The sequence below is a fragment of the Ranitomeya imitator genome, chromosome 4 (assembly GCF_032444005.1).
Source record: "Ranitomeya imitator isolate aRanImi1 chromosome 4, aRanImi1.pri, whole genome shotgun sequence".
NCBI classification, from domain to species: domain Eukaryota; kingdom Metazoa; phylum Chordata; class Amphibia; order Anura; family Dendrobatidae; genus Ranitomeya; species Ranitomeya imitator.
The window spans coordinates 152,181,568-152,203,564 of NC_091285.1; the positions used below are offsets into that span (position 1 = coordinate 152,181,568).

The 21,997-nt window shown below is 42.5% G+C and overlaps 1 protein-coding gene across 2 annotated transcripts in view; it reads left to right on the top strand.

The window, feature by feature from the left end:
• ARHGAP26 (Rho GTPase activating protein 26) overlaps positions 1-21,997 on the top strand; it is a 590,718-nt gene that overhangs the window by 103,097 nt on the left and 465,624 nt on the right. For both annotated transcript variants that reach the window (XM_069764052.1, XM_069764053.1), the window contains exon 2: positions 20,755-20,850. In XM_069764052.1, the coding sequence (XP_069620153.1) occupies positions 20,755-20,850 (96 nt within the window). The remainder of the gene's footprint in view (positions 1-20,754; positions 20,851-21,997) is intronic.

Here is a 21,997-nt window from a genome sequence, read left to right on the forward strand (position 1 = left end):
AGCGACGCGACGCTAATGTGAACGTAGCCTATGGGCAGCATGGTGCTGGAAGATAGCTCCAAATGCAGATCTTATTTTAAATATGAGAGAGTGATCCGTGTGAGACAAGTAGCTGTTCAACAGTCAAATTGGTTCAGAGACAAATACCTTTAAACTTAAAGGGAATCTTTCACAACCAAAATCGAGGGTGAGGTAAGCCCACCGGCATCAGGGGCTTATCTACAACATTCTGTAATGCCCCCGATGTATCCTAAAAGATGAGAAAAAGAGGTTAGATTATACTCACCCAGGGGCGTTCCCGCTGCTGGTCCGGTCCGATGGGTGTTGCGGTCGGGTCCGGCGCCTCCTATCTTCATCAAATGACATCCTCTTCTCATCTTCAGGCTGCGGCTCCGGCACAGGTGTACTTTGGCTGCCCTGTTGAGGGCAGAGCAAAGTACTTCAGTGCGCAGGCGCCGGGAAAGGTCAGAGAGGCTCAACAGGGCAGACAAAGTACGCCTGCGCCAATGCCGCAGCCTGAAGACAAGAAGAGGACGCCATCTGATGAAGATAGGAGGCGCCGGACCGGACAAGCAGCGGGACCGCCTCTGAGTGAGTATAATCTAACCTCTTTTTCTCATCTTTTAGGAAACATCGGGGGTTTATCTACAGCATTACAGAATGTTGTAGATAAGCCCCTGATGCCGGTGGGCTTGAAGGAAACCTATAACATGAAATAGCGGATGAGATGCCTGAACTATGACCAACATATATGGCCCTTCTATGTCGTAAAGGTGGTTACCATCTTACTTGGTTTCCAGGGTGGATACACAAAATACTGCTGCTTTCTGTGTGAGTGTGATAAGTCGTGCAAGAGAATATGACTATAATAAGGGCCTCTCGTACATTCCCTTCAGCCAGGGAGTAAAAATGTCCTGCATCCAGCACTTTTTGACCCACATTAGATGATGCTGAATAACAACAGCACATGTAGGACACTACAGCATGACCCCACTGAATTATTCCAGAAAAAACTAAAGCATCTGCTTTCTGAGGGTTTTGCTATAGGAGCACTGGATAAAAAACTGTCTGAGGATGTATTTGTGGAACACCCTATAATCCCCATCTTCCATTTACTGCCTAAGGCTACGTTCACATTTGCGTTGTGCGGGGCTGCGTCGGCAACGCAATGCAAACAAGAACGCATGCAAAACGCATAGTTTTGCGACGCATGCGTCCTTTTTTTTGCCGGATTTTGGACGCAAAAAAATGCATCTTGCTGCATCCTCTGCGCCCTAACGCTTGCGGCAAAAAAGACGCATGCATCGCAAGATGCATGCAAACGCATGTCCATGCGCCCCCATGTTAAATATAGGGGCGCATGGCGCATGCGTCGCCGCGGCTGCGCCCGACGCAGCCCGGCAGAACGCAAATGTGAACGTAGCCTAAGATCCACAAGGAAGTCTTCCCTCCTACATTCAGACCCATAGTAGCAGGGATCGGAAGCATGGGTGAAAACCTTAGTATCTGGGTGGACATGTATCTGCAACCACTGATCTCCAAACTACCAGGCTACATAAAAGATACAAAGCATCTGATTTCCTCCTTGGATAAGACTGAATAGTCTGGAGACTGTATCTTCATCTCCTGTGATGTGGAGGCCTTGTATCCTTCCCTGATGCATGAGCTGACTATCTCCATTCTGAGGAGACATCTCCAGGACTACAGTGACTACACTCCGGCTATGCAGAAATTTGTGATCTCCTCTGTGGACTTCCTCCTTAACCCTGCTGTTCTGTTCGGTCTGGGGAGACCTATTTTGAACTTTGGTATTTTTTGGGGTGTTCAAGATGCGGTTCTGAAACTTGTGGTTGATTGACTTAAATGAGGATGGGTCGGTCAGCCACGGGTTTCAGAGCCGCATCTTGAATATTTTAAAGAATATTGAAGTTCAAAGTCGGTCATTTTTGACCAACAGAACAGCAGGGTTAAACATAACTTCTTATCCTTTAACAAATACTTTTTTTTTTTTTTTTTGAAGGTTGGTGGAGCCCCGATGGGCGCAGGGTTGTCGCCATCTATTGCTAACCTGTATATGGCATCCTGGGAGAGTTTGTTCATTATCTCACATGATAACCCCTTCTTCCCCCATATTAGGTGGCTGGGGCGCTATCTGGATGATTTGCTCCTGATATGGGAGGGACCTGCGGACTTGATATCTGAACTTATCAAATACATGAATGACAACAAAATGAATTTGAAATTCACCTATACAATTGGTGGTAGAAACATTAATTTTTTAGATGTTACTTTAAATTCAGATTCAATCATCAGAACATCCCCTTTCAGGAAGAATACCGCGACTAAAGCCCCCGTCACACATAGCGAGATCGCTAGCGAGATCGCTGCTGAGTCACAAGTTTTGTGACGCAACAGCAACCTCAGTAGCGATCTCGCTATGTGTGACACTTAGCAGCGACCAGGCCCCTGCTGTTAGATCGCTGGTCGTGTCGGAATGGCCTGGACCGTTTTTTGATCGTTGAGGTCCCGCTGGGTAGCACACATCGCTGTGTTTGACACCTTACCAACGACCTCGTTTACAGGACGTCCCATTGAATCGTCATGAAATAGCATCGTTGTACAGGTCGCTACAGGTCGCCGCATCGCTGCTGCGTCGTTGGGGAGATCGCACTGTTTGACATCTCACCAGCGACCACATAGCGACGCATCAACGATCCGTGACAGGTCGTATCGTTGTCGGGATCGCTTAAGCGTCGCTATGTGTGACGGGGCCTTTACTCCATATTACACGCGGAATCATGTCATCCAAGATATGTAGTAAAAAACATACCTGTGGGGGAACTCTACAGGTCTGAGGAACTGCACCACCAAGGAAGTCTGACAGGAGTAAAATCGAGGTGAAGGACAGGCTGGCTCCTAGGGGTTACTCCAGCTGGATGCTACAGAGGGCTGAGAGCATTGTTGATGATATTGACCGGGATACTATGCTTAATAAGGCTAGTAATAACCATAGATCTAGTGAGGAGCACATCACCTTCACCATTACATACAGCCCTCTGTTTAAAGAAATCTACTATATAATTGTCTAAGGGTCACTTCTGTCTGTCTGTCTGTCTGTCCTTCTGTCTTTCTTTCTGTTACGGATATTCGTTGGTCGCGGCCTCTGTCTTTCATGGAATTCAAGTCGCTGATCGGTCGTGGCAAAACGCCCACGACCATTGCCGCTCCTTCCTCCTCGCAGTCAGTGCCCGCTCCATACTCCCCTCCACTCAGCTCTCACACAGGGTTAATGGCAGCGCTAATGGACCGTGTTATGCCGTGGTGTAACGCACTCCATTAACGCTGCTATTAACCCTGTGTGACCAACTTTTTTTACTATTGATGCGGCCTATGCAGCATCAATAGTAAAAAGATCTAATGTTTAAAAATAATAATAATAAAAAAAAAAATCATCTTATACTCACCTTCCGGCGCCTTTCCCGCTCCTCGCGAAGCTCCGGTGACCGGTTGATGCATTGCGATCTCGAGAGATGATGATGTAGCGGTCTCGCGAGACCGCTACGTCATCATCTCGCGAGACCGTATTGCTCTCTTGAGACTGGAGCGCGCGAGGAGTGTCGGTAAACGCTTCCTGGATCCAGGGGCCAACTGAGGGTGAGTATATAACTATTTTTTATTTTAATTCTTTTTTTTTTTTTAACCGGGATATGATGCCCACATTGCTATATACTACGTGGGCTGAGCAATGTCTCACGCGGGCTGGCCAATGTACTACGCGGGCTGGGCAATATACTATGTCGACATACAGATTCTAAAATACCTGATGCGTTCGAATCGGGCCATCATCTAGTCACTAATATCAGAAAAAGAATATATTGAGCCAGGATAAAAATCTGAACCAAATCCTGTCCAAACCAGTGCGTTATATCGCTAAAAAAGCCCCTAGTTTGAACGACCTCTTATCCCCCAGCCTCTTTGTTAGTGAGGACAAAAAGTTAAAAGAGAAAGAAATCTGGCTCAGTACAAAAGGCACATGCAAGTGTGGGCACAATATATGCACCTGCTGTAAATATATGGTGAACAGTAAGGAATTTCACTCATCTGTCACAATAAAAAGATGTGCAAAATTAACCACTACATTAACTGCAACACCCCCAATGTGGTGTATCTGATTAATTGCACAACTTGTGACCAGCAATATGTGGGGTGCACAGGGGGTCCCATGAAGGTCAGAATAAGAAGGCACCTGTCTGATGCAGTACATAAAATTACCCATAAGAGCTCTGCTGCATCCAAACATTTCATCCATAAACACAATGGGGATGTCAGCTCATTGGAGGTCCGTGGCATTGAAAGGGTTAAATCTCCTTTTCAAGGGGGAGATATAAAAGGGAAAATAACCAACGGAGAGATATGGTGGATGTATCCACTTAAATCTAGTGCCCCCCTAGGCATGAATATCCGGCAGGATCTTATGAATTAATATGGATTACGATAAGCTATAATTATTGTATATGGTACTTTTTTTTTTTTTTTTTTATTCTCCTGCCTTAAGCATAAACTCATTAATTACCTGTAGGTGTTGCCCTGTTTCTGCTGTCTGTAAGATGAGAGGGTGTAACCCAATGGGCCTAGTCCTATATAGCAGCCCTCTTTCATTTTATTTCTATCACAATGACTAAGGCGACACGACCGTTGAAGCGCGTATGAATTTAATGCACTTTAAGCCTGTGACTGTCATTGGTAGGAATCACCTGTTTTTGTGTCTCTGGATATAAAGATGGATTTTGGACTTACGTGCTTTTAATGAAAATGAAATAAAAGATATCTTTTATGGACATCACCCACGCTGGACTTCTGCTTCACCCACATTAGATTTTGTTGCAACCATTGAATACCAACTCTGTAAAGGCAATGTATAAAACTTCAAAGGCATTAAAGTATCTTAATGATACATTTACAAGATTGAGTGAAGCAAAACTAAATGAAGTCGTTTTTATTGGACCTCAGACTCCTTAACTTCTTCAAGGTGAAGCGTTGCTCAGTTTATTGCAGGGCAAGGAATAGGCTGCAATTTTTGGGAACCTCAAGAGCAAATAACTATGAAGAGTTGGTGGAATATCTCTGTAAAACATACAGGTGCTTCTTACAAAATTAGAATATCTTCGAAAATTTTATTGATTTCAGTTCTTCAATACAAAAAGTGAAACTCATATATTATATAGTCATTACAAACAGAGTGATCTATTTCTGTTAATTTCTGTGGCTTACAGCCAATGAAAACCCAAAAGTCATTATCTCAGTAAATAAGAATACTTTATGGGGTTAAGATCAGGCGAGTTTGTTGGCCAATGAAGCACAGTGATCCTGTTGTTTTTAAACCAGGTATTGGTATGTTTGGTAGTGTGGACAGGTGCCAAGTCCTGCTGGAGAATGAAATTTCCATCTCCAAAAAGCTTGTCGGCAGAGGAAAGCATGCATTGCTCTAAAATTTCCTGATAGACGGTTCTGCTGACTTTGGTCTTCATAAAACGCAGTCGACCTACACCAGCAGAAGACATGGCTCCCCAAACTATCAATGATTGTGGAAATTTTCTCAGATTGGATTGTGTGCCTCTTCACTCTTCTTCCAGACTCTGGGACCTCTGCTGGTTGTCCTCATATGAACTTGAGCCTGGGAACTTTTCTGATTTTTTTTTTTTTTTCCCCACGCTCGAGGGACATCCAGCAGAGGGCTCATCACCGCGAATGAAGGTAACAACAGGTCATTGACCTACTTTACATTCATTCGCTGGGGTTTTACAGCCAGGATCGCTGCATTAGCAGAGCTCCTGCCTGTACAAAAAAAATGTAACCCCTGCAGATGGATTTACATCGTGGGACGTGACAGATCATCGGAAGGTATGAGATATTGTTGATTTTTTATTTTTCCTTTGTTACAGAGCGAGGGTCTTAAGGTGGATTACCAGGATAATAAAATATTCCAACAACCTGTGTTTTTATTTCATTAAAAGACTTTTTAATAATGTGTTTGTGTTTTTTTTAACCATTTCAGACTATTGGATTAATAATAGATAGGTGTCGTAATTGACGCTTCTCCATTATTAATCTGGCTTAATGTCACCTTACAATAGCAAGGTGACATTAACCCTTCATTACCCCCATATCCCACCGCTACACGGGAATGGGAAGAGAGTGGCCAAGTGCCAGAATAGGCGCATCTTCCAGATGTGCCTTTTCTGGGGTGGCTGGGGGCAGATGTTTTTAGCCGGGATGGGGGGGGGGGGGCAATAACCATGGACCCTCTCAAGGCTATTAATATCTGCCCTCAGTTACTGGCTTTACTACTCGGGCGGAGAAAATTGCGCGGGAGCCCACACCAATTTTTTCCGCCATTTAACCCTTTTATTTAATAGCTAGAGCGCCCAAATTTTGCACATACACACTACTAGCATTAGTAGTGTGGAATATGCAAAAAAATGGGGATATGACATGGTTACTGTATGTAAACCATGTCTCCTATCATGTCGGGTTTAGGAAGGAGATAGCTTTAAAGCCGGTAATTCAATTGCCAGCTTTTGCTATCTCGCGCTGGATGAAATATTAATATATATACATATATATGTATATATCTCAGTATATATATCTCAGTATATATGTTACGATTTTTTGAGAACATGGATCCATTGTATGTCCGTATGTCGGTTTTGCAAGCCTGCGAGAAAGTCTTGCAGTACGGATGCCATACGGATTACATACGGAGGATGCCATGCGCAAAATACACTGACACACCCTGCCTACGGAGGAGATACGGACCACTATTTTGGGGACTTTTCTGCGTATTACGGCCGTAAATTATGGACCGTATTTTTATACGCTGAGTGTGACGCCGGCCTAATGCTGTAGATAAGCCGCCAATGTTACCTGAAAGAGGAGAAAAAGACGTTAGATTATACTCACCTAGGGGCAGTCTCGCTGCGGTCTGGTCAAATGGGTGTCTCAGGTCCGCTTCGGCGCCTCCCGTCTTCATTCCATGACGTCCACTTCTGGTCTTCATGCCGCAGCTCCGGCGCAGGTGTGCTTTGTCTGCCCTGTTGAGGGCAGAGGAAAGTACTGCAGTGCGCAGGCGCCGGAAAGGTCAGAGGCCTGGCGCCTGCGCACTGCAGTACTTTGCTCTGCCCTCAACAGGGCAGACAAAGTACGCCTTCGCCGGAGCTGCGGCGTGAAGAATGCTGTAGATAAGCCCCTGATGACGGTGAGCTTACCTCACCATCGATTTTGGGGGTGACAGGTTCCCTTTAAAGATTAATTTCTTACATTCACATCTAGACTGTTTTCCACCAAACTGTCGAGCAGTGAGTGGAGCACGGTGAACTTTCGCCAAGATTTTGTGGTTATGGAGAAAAGATATCTAGGAAAATGGAATCCATCAATGCTTGCAGATTACTGTTGGACATTTGTAAGAGATGATCCGATGCAGGAGTACAAGATATGAGTTGTCACTGAATGAATGCCAAATTTTGCAGTGCAATTTCTGTAACTGTTTATAATTCGCCATAATGTTTAGACTGGTTTTAGTTATTTGAATTGTTGAAAAGTTTCTTCTAAATATGTCAGAAAAAATAGCATAACAAAAAATATTCTGCATCTTTATATTTGCAAACATAATGTTTCAAAGTACTGAAACTTATGCATTATTTATATGTAGCTGTAAAAAGAAAACGCTTTGATATCCTAGAATGAAGATCCATCTAAAATTTTCATGGTCAGATTTGAATTCAGGAAATCAAAGTAATTAATAAATGGCTCATAACTGAATCATCTGACTACTTTTAAAAATACGTAGAATAGTGTAATTAACACAGACCCGGAGAAATTAACTTTTTTCTTCTTGCAAACACATTTTCTGCTTCTCTGAGCTCTACTGTATTGCAAAAATGTTACAGCCCTGTCTGCCTGTGAGGTGGAAGCTGAGAGGAACCAGCAGATGTGTCAGGTATAATCACACACAGCTCTGCAGTGAGATCAGGAGAGCAGAGAGGGCCATTACATATCACACTGGTAACTCATCCTAATATTTAAAATCTGCTCTGGAGGCAGAGTTATCTTCAAGAAACATCTTCACCATAGCCTGGAAGAGCTCATTTATATAAAGTGAAAAAAGATAATTTATCAACACATCTGATATGATACATACAGGGAGAACTTTTTATTTTAGTAGTCTAATACCTGTATGTTCGTATTAATATTTTAGATAATGTAGTGACAGATTCCCCTTAATATGAGGATATCCATGCACTTGTACTTCTTGATTCTCACAAATGTTTTTCGCATGCAACAGATACGTATCGGGTATACCAAACTAGCAGCTGATGATTGAAGTTTTCCCAGCCTGTGCATTTAGTCATGATCACATATCTTAGTGCGGGCTCATCCAGACAGATTAGTCATTTCTGCCCAAAAAAACTTCATATACTCAAAAGGCACAATCCCACCAGTTGCTGCATCCCCTTCAGCCCAAGTTGCAGGGGCAAACATGTTTAACCCTGGGCACAGTTCACACTGAACAGGCTCACATTTTGACTGGTCACTCACCTAGTAGTACACTCAGGAGACTTCTACTCCATGAGACTACTTCCTGGTTCATGGCAAAAACCTTACACATGCTTCTAATCAAGTCCCTGTTCTTCCCAGCTATGATAATATATACATACAGTGGGGAAAATAAGTGTTTCATAGACTGCCGATTTTGCAAGTTTTCCCCCTACAAAGAATGGATGGGTGTGTAACTTTTATTGTAGGGACACTCCACCTGTGAGAACGGAGCGGAGATTCAGCCATACGGCCAGCTGTGCCATGTGTCCTCACCCATATCTATATTTATGATTAGTTTGTGACACCTTTTACCCTGTCTAGTTTTGTTGGCACTAATCTGGTATCTGCAAAGGTGCCCTATTTAATAAGGAGCCAGTGTGTTCAGAGCAGTTTCTATCGCAAATGAGAAGTATTTTTTTTTTTTTAATATGCAAATTGCCTCTTCTGAGAAAAAGAGGACTTAAACTCTATAGCGCCACCTGTTGGAAGTAGCGATCCTACAAGTCACAATCAACCCTTTAAACGAGTGCAATATGACTTAGGATAAAAGCCAAATCAGTATCTCAATTCGCAGACACGGTGTTTCGGGCTGTTGGCCCTCGTCAGTGCGAAGCATGAGAACTAATTTGGCTAGGTGAGAGGCTCTGGAGTGGGGTGTAAGGGGTATCGTTTCTCCTTATGGAGAATAAACGTTATTATAAACTATACAACACTAATAACTTTCCCTCACTTCTATACAATCTATGATTAGGCATATACCAATATTAACTCATCTCCTAATCACTATATGTATTTCTCTATGTGCTTTTCCAGTGTTGTGAAGGAAAGACTGTTATTTTAGCTTTATATCCAATGATTTCATCCTGCACTGCTGTCATGTATGGTGAGTCAGAAGTTCCTAATTGACTGGTAACCATAGTTACCCACTTAGACACTTGTTACGGGATCTGCTTTTTATCAACCTGCTCCTCTATAGAGACGCTTAGGGCTGGATCTGTGCCGTCACTGATGGAGTCATTGATACATATGGGACAGGGTCATCACACTTTGGAATTTGCACCTTTTATTAACTAGATTTTAGGTGGACTGAAACCAAAGGTTTTGTCCTCTCTAGTCCAGCCAAGAAATGTACGTTTTCTTTTGCCAGTCAGTCTGAACCGTCTGTCTGAACCGTCTGCACGATCTACTTGTAGCCAATAGTTCAAGGTATTGTGGCAATGAGTAAAGCCCTCGTGGGACGAATGAATAATAGAAGAGCGGTCTGGATGAGATTTGGGCTGTTGGAGAGCACATTGTTTGGAGAGGTCTATCCAAAGTACAGTCTTTGGATTGGCCTCTTGGCACAGAAAGCTGTACCGTTACTGAGCTGTAAAGTCGATGAAGAAGAATCACGTAATTGCTGCATTTTTCACTTCATTTCAGACTTGGTGTTTCAGCCTCCCACCACCTTCTGTCATCTCATCTCTTATTCCTGCTACATGGTTTCCCATTCTCTTTTGCAAATGACTGCAGCATCACATATGGGCAATAGTATATGTTGATGAAGCATAAGAGGTCTTAACCCTTGATGATTCAGCCAGTTCACACTGCAGTATTCATTTTGGTTATACATTGTTGTCACGCCGACCTTTTTAGAAAACACCAGTGATTGTCTTACCGCTGTCTCTAACATCATGTCCTCCCTCTATCTGAAACTAAACCTGTCAAAAACTGAACTCCTCGTGTTCTCTCCCTCTACTAACCTACCTTTGCCTGACATTGCCATCTCCGTGTGCGGTTCCACCATTACTCCAAAGCAACATGCCCGCTGCCTTGGGGTCATCCTTGATTCTGACCTTTCATTCACCCCCCACATTCGATCACTGGCTCGCTCTTCTTACCTGCATCTCAAAAACATTTCTAGAATTCGCCCTTTTCTTACTTCCGACTCTGCAAAAACTCTTACTGTTTCACTTATTCATTCTCGTCTGGACTATTGTAACTCTCTACTAATCGGCCTCCCTCTTACCAAACTTTCCCCGCTCCAATCTGTCCTGAATGCTGCTGCCAGGATCATATTCCTCACCAACCGTTACACCGATGCCTCTACCTTGTGCCAGTCATTACACTGGCTACCCATCCACTCCAGAATCCAGTACAAAACTACTACCCTCCTCCACAAAGCACTCCATGGCTCTGCACCACCCTACATCTCCTCTCTGGTCTCAGTCTACCACCCTACCCGTGCCCTCCGCTCCGCTAATGACCTCAGGTTAGCATCCTCAATAATCAGAACCTCCCACTCCCGTCTCCAAAACTTTACACGTGCTGCGCCGATTCTTTGGAATGCACTACCTAGGTTAATACGATTAATCCCCAATCCCCACAGTTTTAAGCGTACCCTAAAAACTCATTTGTTCAGACTGGCCTACTGCCTCAATGCATTAACCTAACGATCCCTGTGTGGCCTATTTAAAAAAAAAAAAAAAAAAAAAAAACACAATCAGGTTCCTCGCATCATGTTCTCATTCACTTTATGCAGTTAATAGCCCTCTGTGTCTGTACTGCTACATACTTAGGCAGTTAACTGGTTCATGCAGCTTTACATGAACACCCGAGCCTTACACTATGGCTGGTCCGAATAACTAAAGCAATTGTTACCATCCATCTCTCGTGTCTCCCCTTTTCCTCATAGTCTGTAAGCTTGCGAGCAGGGCCCTCATTCCTCCTGGTATCTGTTTTGAACTGTATTTCTGTTATGCTGTAATGTCTATTGTCTGTACAAGTCCCCTCTATAATTTGTAAAGCGCTGCGGAATATGTTGGCGCTATATAAATAAAAATTATTATTTATTATTATTACATTGGAAGCGCTTTCAGATAAATGACTCAGATCTATGCGACTGTATAAACATATCGTGGAATATGTCGCATCATGGAATACCTCTATAACCATGTCATGGATTTTTTTTCTGTAAGATGCCGCTTTACTGAATACAGCAAGTTAAAAAAATACTTAAACCAAATGGAAGTAGAGAAGGCACTCCTTTGGCCACCACGGTGGGGCTGTGTTCACTTCATTTCTGTAGTGTGGATTTAGATGAACCCCTGACTGGACCATAGACTGTTCAGTTTCTCTGGCCGTCTAGAATGAGACTCTCAGAACAAAAAATACAAAAAGAGTTCAATGGAACTCTGCTTTCGTATCATGGCATTATATGGCCTTGCACGGGTTTGTCTGATTCCCGTAATTACATTGTAGAAATTCAGTGTGCACAGTGTCTTAGGTTAATATGTTTGATGTATTCACAGAGACCTTTTATATTTTAACGTATAACAAATGGGCAGTATAATTATGACCCACTACTAGATGGTGGCCCGATTCTAACGCATCGGCTATTCTAGAATATGTATGTATGTATGTATGTATGCAATTTGTGCTGTGAGTGGAGGTTAAATTTCATGCCAATATCGCTGACTGGTCGCGCCCGGCTGGCCGATTAGCGAAGTGTAGTTGAAATCCAGCGCCAATTCGCGGCCGGACTGCACCTGTCACTGATTGGTCGCGCCCAGCCGGACGCCACCAATGAGTGAAGCGTGATTTAAATTCCGCGCCAATGTCGCTGATTGGTTGCGCCTGGCCGGCCACAACCAATCAGTGACACCGGATTTCCGTGACAGATAAACAGACGGAAGTGGACGTTAGACGATTATATAGATAGTCCGCGTGTAAAGCGATCAGACTATATAACAGCCTCAGTGTAATCATAGTGTGACCCCAGGGCACCATCACCTTACTAACCTCTGTGACCACGGCGGCATGTGAGGGGTGTGCAGAACTCCCACCATACACACAGGGGTATATAGTACTGGACCTCAGAGTATAATACTGCACATTTGATTCACCAAATATCTTGGGGTGATTGGAAAGAATCTGCTCATCCTTAGACCACAGCGGTATGGCCTTCACCCATGTGATACACACGGCATATCCTAAAAGTAATCCTCTTTTACTGACATTGCACATCTGGTCACAAACGCATCAGACAGGCACAAATGTGCCAAAGGGGGATGAGAAAAACAGCCACATTAATGCCAACTGCTGCTGTAGTCACAGATCAGTTCTCCTAGAGCCAATCATGTAGGACCATCAGGAGATGAGATCCTTGTGAGATGGCACACTGTACCCTGCACACCGTACCATGCCCACCGCACCTTGCCCACCGCACCTTGCCCACCATACCCTGCACACAGCACCTTTCCCACCGTACCCTGCACACCGTACCTTGCCCACTGTACCCTGCACACCGTACCTTGCCCACCGCACCTTGCCCATCGTACCCTGCACACCATACCCTGCACACAGCACCTTTCCCACCATACCTTTCCCACCGTACCCTGCACACCATACCCTGTACACCGTACCTTGCCCACCGCACCTTGTCCACCGTACCCTGCACACCATACCCTGCACCCAGCACCTTGCCCACCGTACCCTGCACACCGAACTTTGCCCATCATACCCTGCACACCGTACCCTGCCCTCGCCCATCAGCCACTTGGACCTCCTGGAGTCTGAGCCTCGCTGTGTTTCCAGCCTCAGCTCAAACACTGGGTCGCAGCAGAGACCTGCAGTACAGATACAGAGCCTCAGTGTCTTCTGCAGGGAGAAGGGAAGACACCCACTCACCATGACGAACACCCTGTCCACGTCCGGATAGGTGAGCGGGTCTTGGGGTCTCAGCCGCACGTTACACGGCAGCTTCACCTGCAGGCTGCTCAGCGGGTGCACGATGAGGGTCCACTGCTTCAGGGGCTCATTCAGGGACTCTGCTGCCCAGTTACCTCTGTGCCAGCCACCAAAGACCACCATAAACGGCCGCGACATAGAGGGAGACCATTATTGCCCTATAGCAGCCATGCAGACACTTCTCTGTTTTCTCTGCGCACTGTACTCCCTGCCTCTGGGAAATGTAGTTTGCTTACCCTCATAGGCCATGTAGTATTCTGCATTTTAACTACAACTCCCAGAATTCCGAGGCCCATATGTTACACGGCCGGACTAAGCCTATCGCTGATTGGTCATGGCTGCTTTGCCGCGACCAATCAGCGACTTGGGATTTCTGTTACAGACAGACAGAAAGATGGAAGTGGACCTTAGACAATTATATAGTAGATAGCACTATCCATTGTAATCCTATTCTGTACATCCAGCACCAGCCATAAACTGCAGAGGGACCCTATGCAATATCTGTGTGTGAACCCCACCCTCTTCACTCGCTGCACACGTACGTAATATATATATGAGACACATGATGCACAAATATAGGCAACTTGTGCATCATACTCCCCTAAAGATTAAGTAAAAATTAGTCAAATGCAGTAGACATACAGATTAGACACAAGCTAACGTAATTTTGGGAGGTTGGTTATTCATCACTTATAGCTAATGCAAACTATAGAACAAACACAAATACACAACAAAAAAATAATGCAGTAAAACTTAATAATTAAAGCAAACTGCAAACATTTTTGGAACACATAAAATTCACCCCTGTGGTTCCACTAGACAACTCAAGCATACCTTATGATGTTCTAGCCAAAGCAATTCCATGTCTTAGGGTGGCTTCACATTTGCGTTGGGCAGAGCTGCGTACTTCCTCTGTTAAGCCCCACCCACTGCCACACCTTTTCCATTCAGCTCCGCCTACGTCTGAATGTGTACTGCGTACCTATCTTTAACATTGGGTACGCAGACCATGCGGATGCGTCTGCATGCGTCGTTTTGACGCGCCTGCCGACCGCAACAAAATGCAACATGTTGCGTTCGGCGAAACGTCAAAACGATGCATGCGGACACATCCGCATACATCCGCATGGCCTGCGTACCCAGTGCTACAGACGGGTACGCAGAATGTATGCGGAAGTTGGCGGGGCTTAACGGAGGATGTATGCAGCCTTCCGCAAAGCCCCCGAATGCTAATGTGAACTTAACCTTATGCCAAAGAATTCTACATTTATATTAATTTTTAAATGAGCTGTAAAGATCTCTGTGCCGGACACAGAACTCAATGAGAATCTGCCTCAAGAGCTTGTTTTAAATGAAGGGGGTGTTAACTGTGTGAGTCATGTAATTATTAATAGTCTGGCCTCCTGATCTTACTGCTGTGTTATTCTAACTAACACAGTACAGCAGAGATGAACTTTGTGTCATTACAAACACATCTGCAGCTGCAGTTGTCTTCTCTTAATGCTTTAGCTTCCATGACACAGGCAACCAGTGTGGGGAGGTGAGCAGTACTTTAGAGCAGAGAATGCTATGAGGAGAGATACAGCAGCAAATGTGTTTGTAATTAGACAGTTCACTTCTGCTGTGCTGTATACGCTATAATCACACATCTCTGAAGAACAGAAGACGGCACAATGAGGGGAGAGCTGCAGAGTGTTTGGGGAGGGAAATAAGGTACAGGAAGGAATGTAATATTAAATATAACTTTATTAAAAAATCATCTTAAATTTACATAGAGCAGTTATTTTGCTATGTATTTATAATCCTGGTTGAAGTCACATTTTGTTCTGTGAGTAATCAAATGATGTTGGCTGTCCTGAGGTCAGATCTATTATTTTATTATTCTTCATTATACACCTAATCCTATTATGGTGTGTATGTATGCCATACTAGACTACTATAAAAGTGGACAGCTCACAGTGACTCCGTGTTTAGGAGGAGCTTCTACCGGGTACACCTGTTTCCTCTCACACTCCGAAGACATACTGGTAGCGATTTCCCAGTGGGGACAGTGATGATTATGTATGTAAAGCGCTGTGGAATTGATAGTGCTATATAGCTGAGTAAAATAATATAAAAATTAATTATACACAAGTACCAGATAAATTGTAATATCACATTCTCCTTAATTATTGATTTATTATTTAGCTAGTAGTGAACACTTGAAGTGAATTGCATTATCCCATTGAAAGCTTCAAGCCTTTGTGAATTGACCAGTTAATCGGCACATAGATCTCCGTAAACATGCCGCCAGTCGGGAACAAACATTCTTATAAATACTTGTTCACTTGTTATTGGCATTTGTAAATAAAATTGAAAAGAAATGTATTGAATATACTCGCCCTTTCATTCCCTTCCATTCCAGTGCCACATCTTGATTGTCCATACTAGTCTTCTGTGTACCTAGACTGCAGTTGTCATGTCAATTATACGACATGTGACGAGTGCAGCCCTAAATGGCACAAGACCACTGAGACCAAATTAATATATAAACATGCAATAGCTAAATAACCAAGCTACAAAGTGAGCTTAATAATTTACTGAGGTTTTGCTAAGTTTGGAAGTCATAACTTTCCGATTGCTGGGGGTCTGACCACTGGAACCTCACACCCTCATCTCAAATGCCAAGAACCTGGGCTCTGAAGAGCCTCCAGTGACTACATCGGTGGCCTATTATGCGCATTGCCACTCCATTTTTATGAGAATATCAAAGGCTATTCGAGCACGGCTATCTCCGGCTGTCCAGTTACGTATGTATACACTACTTTAAAACTAGGTAAGTATCGCCTTTAATTGTGGTGATCTTATGAATCATGGTACCAGGTAACCATTTCACCTCACTTATAATTTTTTCTCCTGTTTTCCATTATTGTGTATGACAAAAATCCCGCAAAAAGTAATCCATCATATGTCCATAATAGTCAAGGAGGGAGAGCATGTAGATCCGACCACTGCCACCAGTTTGTTAGGGGACGCAACTTCGCTGTCTCCAATTGTCCAATTACACAATTGACTGAGTGATGGATGAGGTCGCGTCTGCTTCCACTACTAGGTCAACTACTGGGGAGCTCTGCGCGTATGGCACATACACCTCCGATTCTAACCCATGAAATATAATTGTGTATGTACTATATATGTGTGTGTATTTAGATATAATATCCTTTGACGTTCTCATAAAAATACAGTGACAGTGCGCATGATGGGCCGCAGACCTATTCACATAAGGTTCTTGGCATCGGGGGAGGAGTTGGGAGCGGAGAGGATCCAGCAGTCAGACCCCCATTAATCAGGATGACTTCCAAACTTAGCTCAGTAAATGTTTAAGCTCACTTTGGAGCTTGGTTATTTAGATTTTGCATATTTATAATCCCCACACTGTGACCGCCAATGCCACAATAACCAAATCAACTGCTAACTGCCCCCCACCAATCTTTTATACAGGCCGGTTGGACACTCATTACAGGCAGCATATGGCTTCAAGGGTGTGGTTTGCAGAGCAAGAGGAACAGAGCTGTTAAATTTTATCTAATCCGGAAAAGTAGGCCGTGTTTATAAATTATATATAACTACATTTACATATAAATAAATAAAAAAAATAAATAAATAAATAAAAATAAATATATATATATATATATATATATATATATATATATATATATATATATATATATATATATATATATATATATATAATATACCGCGTCCGAGGGTCCGTCACAGAATGATGACACATCGCTGTGACATTAGCGATGCACTACATAATTGCAGTCAATGGGTGCGCTAACGCATCCGTTACATAGCGTTAGTGCCGCTATGTAATGGATGCCATCAGCGCATTGCCATTAATGCAGTGTGAACCCAGGAACATACTCCTAGGAAAAAAGACAGAACCTACAGCAAGCTGTATCTTCCAGCACTGACAAATTACACAAACCCAAATTCTGCTTTTTATTATCTCAAGGTTATGCCCACATGCTTCCCCTCGGTGAGTTCATATGGTGCTGATTGTGGGATGTGCTGGGTCTGTTAAAAAGATATGAGATTTCTAACTTTCAGGATATCTTCACCTTTAGAGGACCCAGGTGGAAGATATTATGTTTTCTATCGCGATTGCTTTCTGTACAAAACATTTAACGCTAAGTTTCAGTTCCGTGAAGTTTTAAGTTACCATAAGCATTAACTAGAAATTGGCAGACAGATGGACGCCAGTCTTCTGTCGGTGCTGCAGGCTAAATTCATCATTTTCATCATCATCGTCATCATCATCATCATTGCCTTAAATTACACAGCCTGCCAACAAAAGTTTAAAAAATAAATTAGAGGTTGTCCATTACTTGGACAACCCCTGCTTAAATACTTTATTTCACAGTGTAAAATAAAAATAACAGATTCTTCCATTTTGCAACGACACCTTTCCAGTGATGTCTCCCGGCGTTTGCTTGACATTAAAGGGAACCTGTCAGCAGGATTGTGCACCGTAACCTACACACACACACTGTCAGGTCGGCACCATCCTAGTGATTGCCATGATACCTTGGTTATGAAATCCGTTTTGTGGTTTAAGCTTTATTTTTGGTTTTGAGTTAATGATATGCTTGTGCCCCGGGGCGGCCTGTGGGGGGTCTTCATGTGGTGCTCTGCTTAGGTATTCATAATGCAGCCTGCTGACAGGTCACTGATCCCCCACCGACCTGCCCCCTAGATTATATAATGTGAACATACTGAATTAAAGGAAGAAAAAAAAAAGAAAACTTTCTGCATGTTTCGTGTCCTAGTAATAACGGTTCTTGAGGTTGAGCAAGTCCAAAAAACAAAATCTATTTTAAAATGGCGCCATCTGTGCCTGCGCAGTAGCAGCTATCGGTGTATGTACAGAGATGTGATGGCTGCTTTTGTGCCGGCGGCACCATCTTGCTAGAGATAAAGAAGATGTCCTCCTCCAAGATGGCACCACCTGCACAGTAGAAGGTATTGGTGATCTTCGAGAGCTGCTATTGCACAGGCGCGTGCGGTGCCATCTTGGAGGAGGAATTTTTTTTTTTCTTTTCCAGCAAGGTGGAGCCGCCTGCGCGATAGCAGCTATTAGATCTCTATGCACACAGATAGCGGTTACTGCACAGGCGCCATTTTCACATTTATTTATTTTTGTACGATCTGAATAACATCAAGAACAGTGATTACTAGGACACTTAGCATGCGATTATTCTGCAGCGCCAGTGCCACTGCTGGCACCTGCCTGCACAAGGTTTTTTTTTCCCAGTATGTGCAGATGTTTATTATGCAAACTAGGAGGCAGGTGCCCTGAAACACGAACATATCATTGCCATAAATCTGAAAATAAAGATTAAAAAACAACCAAGCCGGGAAGGCTGCAAGGGACGCCGGAAGGTGAGAATATCACGATTTTTTATTTTTTTTTATTATTTTTAACATTCTATCTTTTTACTATTGATGCTGCATAGGCTGCATCAATCGTAAAAAGTTGGTCACACTTGTCCAACGCTATGTTTGACAAGTGTGACCAACCTGTCAATCAGTTTTCCAAGCGATGCTACAGATCGCTTAGAAAACGCTAGCATTCTGCAAGCTAATAGCGCAGCACAGTTGCGGAATTGCCAAGGAAATTTCCGCGGCAATTCCAGACGTGGGCACATAGCCTTAAGGCTCTGTTTATTTTTTTGAGAATTTTTAAAGGAAATTTAACATGACCAATCAATGTAACTATGTATAATGAGCTAATAACTATTTCTTGCCCAAAAATCTATGACTATACCATTCCTACATTCCTATAATTGGGGTTGGCAGAAATTATTGTCCATGTTTTTTACAACACTTCTACCATGTGAAAATTCTATCTTAGTAATTATTCTCACTTAGCGTTTTTTAGACTTTTTTTTTGTGTGTGGAAAAATCGTATCGCATTTTGTAGATTTCATTTGCATGATATACTTTTGTACCTTGTTTTTATATGTGTTTTTATTTATTTTTTTAAGAAAGTGCAGCATGTCAGTTTTTACCATATTTTTACTGTAGTATGCTCCCATTGAGTCCGAAATGGCTTGGCCACAAAAGCATCAAAAAATACATAAAAAAAACTGCATCAAAATTTTTCACTGCAGGTTGCTGGCCATAGTTTGTATGAAAAACACCCACAACAAATCTACATGTGAGCATATTTTAGCAGTGAGTGCACTTGTCTACCCTGTTTTGCTAGTCTTAGAGCTGAACATCTTCCCTCCTCCAAGTAGCTTGCCTCTTCTAAGAGTAATCAAACAGTAATGACTTAAGAACCTGTTTCCGTACACCAAGTGCAGTTCCGCTCTGTGGCCGCTTGCCTGAGAGCTCTTTTTCAGCTTTTCCCCTCCCTCCTAGTTTGTTTAAACATTATAGGCTTAATAATATCCTGAATCGTGTGCCTAATGTCTGAGGTTTTCTACCTCCTCCTTGGTAACCTTTATGCTCTATACCATCAAAAAGCACTAAATTCTCTGGAATCCAGCCAAACTCCTACCATGTCTGGCACTGAAAAAACCACAGGCTGTGACCTTACATGAAAATATAATTATTTACAAATTGATGACAGATGAGGGAAGCTTAGCCCACCTATATGAAAGATCACACAAAAATCCCGGACCAAAGGACTTAAGTGTAATTTAAAGGGAACCTGTCTGGTCATTTTTTAGTAGGATGCGAATAGTAAGCATCCTTACACAGTGATGCCTCATCTCACATACGAGAAAAAATGGACCTGTGAATATTTAGGTTTTTTGATTATAGAAAAATATATATTCAATCAGCTCATTGTTTTATGTAGTGTTAAGCTTGTGGTCATCAATGCCGTAGATTCACGTGATGGCCACCCATGTAGTAGATTTGTATTGTGTATAGTTCCAAATCTTATAAACAGGCAAACTTGTAAAAATCCAGTTTTATACCATCATTGTTATCTCATAGCAAAAAAGATGTATGTAAAGGGAATCTATCACACAATTCATGCTGCCCTAATCGCAGGAGCATGAATAGGCGCCTGGCTGCATGACTTTGACACGGTATATTTTTCTCTGAAACATTTAAGCCCTCTGTGGGATATACAGACGTATGATCGCTCACATCTGTAGATTTTACTTTCATGGATTATAATGCATAGATAAATTAATCGTCCTTATCTTCTGTAATCTGCTTTGTTATATTGTGTTCTTGTTTAGTAAGTCTAAGGAAAACGGATCCGAAAGATGTCCTTCTACAATTATCTCATGTCCAGTCTGAGTCTAGATAATGCAGCTTTTGCTTTATATTTGGTGCATATATGTGATTTTCTGTAATCTTTATATATTATGCTCCGCTCTACACGTCTCATCCATTATTTCATCATTTCATTATTTTCTCCTGCAGCTCTGTCATCTGCAAAAAGGAAATTTGCTGGTTCACTGAATGAATTCAAATTCCGGTGCATTGGTGATGCGGAAACTGACGATGAAATCTGCATTGGTAAGACCCCTTGTGTGTAATCTCTGCCTTCAGCCAACACAGTTGCTGTCTATTATGTCTTTTTTTTTTCTGGCAGCCTGTACTGATGAATGTTTCTTTTTGGATCCATACTAGTACTATGGATTATAATTACTGAGTCCCAGATGTTTATGTACTTTTCTCTTCAGGAATAGTATTCTGATTCTCATCTCAATCACGTTTTTTTTTCCATACATAATGATTTAAGGTATCCATACAGATGTTGGGTATTGTTATTATACCTGTAAGTAACACTACCCACTGGGTTGAAAAGCGGTGTAAAACTTGCCATTCTCTATGCCAAAACTTTGCTTTTATTGACAAGCAAATTAGATCTGCAAGTGTGCTGGTGTGTATACCAGTGCACTTGCAGTTATTGGCTCCTCTTTGTCGACACCACCTCCACTTTTTGATTGACAGCTGAGAGGCTCTCCTGCATAATGTCACCTACTATCAGTCAAGAAGAAGGGCCATGCTGGCGAGGAGAAGTGAAGACGAGTTAGGCTGCAAGTGCACAAACCTACCAGTGCATTTGCCTACCTAATTTGCATATCAGTTAAACAGCACAGTGAAAGTTGCTGTAATATGACATAGGGGTAGTATTACTGTCTAGTGTCCTTATGGCATATGCCAAACATACACACTATTTTTTTGGAATTTCCACTGACTCTTTTAAATAACGCAGTCCTGTGACTTCTTCTTCTTCTTCTTGTTATTGTTGTTGTTGTTGTTGTTGTTATTGTTGTTGTTTTTTTGTTATTGTTGTTGTTATTATTATTATTGCTTTTATCTTCCTCTTTTGTGATAATTTTTCCTTTTTTATTTTTCTTTCAAAAGAGTTAGGCTTGATAGTATCTTATTTAATTGTTTTACCGTACATTAGTCTTGGTTTGGGAGCTTTAACTTCGCTAATGTAAAGAACACTCATTAAAACAATTGTTTCTTACACATTTTCAGAGCAGTTAGGTTATAAATCACATCCAAGATTTAAAGGAAAAGGAAAATTGAAGGTTGAAGTCTACCCTGCATCTATGTTGTTAAACATTTATTTTTGTTGTCGTATTTTTAGAGGACTTTTACATTTTGTACAGTAGGAAGTTATTTGTAGCAGTGAGTGGGCTGACACGTG